At 47.1% G+C, this 1,145-nt stretch overlaps 1 protein-coding gene across 1 annotated transcript; it reads right to left on the bottom strand.

Moving 5' to 3' along the window:
- Positions 1-269: 269 nt before the first annotated feature.
- Positions 270-740, bottom strand: SARC_03445 (hypothetical protein; the record flags this gene model as incomplete). The annotated part of the gene is made up of 1 exon (XM_014302767.1): positions 270-740. One exon carries the CDS (start codon positions 738-740, stop codon positions 270-272), a length of 471 nt encoding a protein of 156 aa, XP_014158242.1.
- Between the last annotated feature and the right edge of the window lie 405 nt (positions 741-1,145).

Here is a 1,145-nt window from a genome sequence, read left to right as displayed (position 1 = left end):
CTTCTCATGTATCCCTGTTGGAAGCCGAAGCACCGCGAGGTCAATATCTCGCGATGCCCGAGACGTCAAAGGTACCCCATTCCAATAAATGCGATGATGTCATTGATGAACCAACCGGCCGTCGTAGAACCTCCTTTTGAAGAACCAGATGTACTCGTCTCACCCTTCGCACGCTCTGTATAATAACGGCGAGCTTCTTCAGCCATCACCCGGCGCGCCTCGTCACGCGCTTGCTGCCGAACAGCCTCCTCCTGCTGAGATTGCGCCCATTACGCCTTCTCTACATCCGTCTGTGGGGCATCCTTACCACTTGTAGTCACCCCTGCCGTTCCTGAATCTGGCTGAGTTGCGCTAGGGTCAGGACGCTCTACCGGCCTCGAACGAGCAGCAGGCACTGGAGCTGCTGTAGCCTCTGACGCAGCTGAACACCCACCATCGACTGACGTAGTCAAAGCGTAAGTAAGAAGCTCGTCCAAGGCGTGCATCGTCACCTGCGGATCCTTCCGCAGCGCACGTGCAAAAATTGCCACCGCTGAATGAGAAGTATCCTTCTGCAAATGGCGCCATTCACCGGCATACAAGGTCGCCATCGCGATCAACCACATGTGGTTACCTTGCATACCCGAGAGCATATTCCATTGAATCCGACTGTAGAGCTCAGTGCTGAAATACATGCTGATCATCTGCTCCTTCGCTTCCTCTTGCTCGTCACCAAGATTGCTGAATGCAAGCGATGCCATTTCATGGCTGATTGTTGCCATGCAACAAGTAACGTTGAAAGTGCTTGGGCATGGTGATAGGTCTGATGGAAATAATCTACTACTAATTAACTAACCAACTATGTTCTACAATTGTGAGACTAGGAAATTTACTGTAGTTAGTAGCTAAGTTCTTTTAATTGTAGAATATTAGAAGTTGGTTAAAGACTAAATCTATTTCCTGGGCCCAGTATTATATAGTGATAGTATGTCAGTGTAATAATTTTGGTTCATAGAAATTAATAATGACATGTGTCAATATTCTAAAATAATCTAATATAAGAAAGTTCGGTACTACGGCCCCTAGTGCCCCGAGCCCGATTCTGACGGTGCCTAGAGTCCCTAGGCCGATCACAATATATATATATATATAAATATATATATATA

Source organism: Sphaeroforma arctica (genome assembly GCF_001186125.1).
Source record: "Sphaeroforma arctica JP610 unplaced genomic scaffold supercont1.175, whole genome shotgun sequence".
Lineage (NCBI taxonomy): Eukaryota > Ichthyosporea > Ichthyophonida > Sphaeroforma > Sphaeroforma arctica.
The sequence above is the reverse complement of the archived record's forward strand: the minus strand, read 5'-3'. Positions and strand labels throughout refer to the sequence as shown.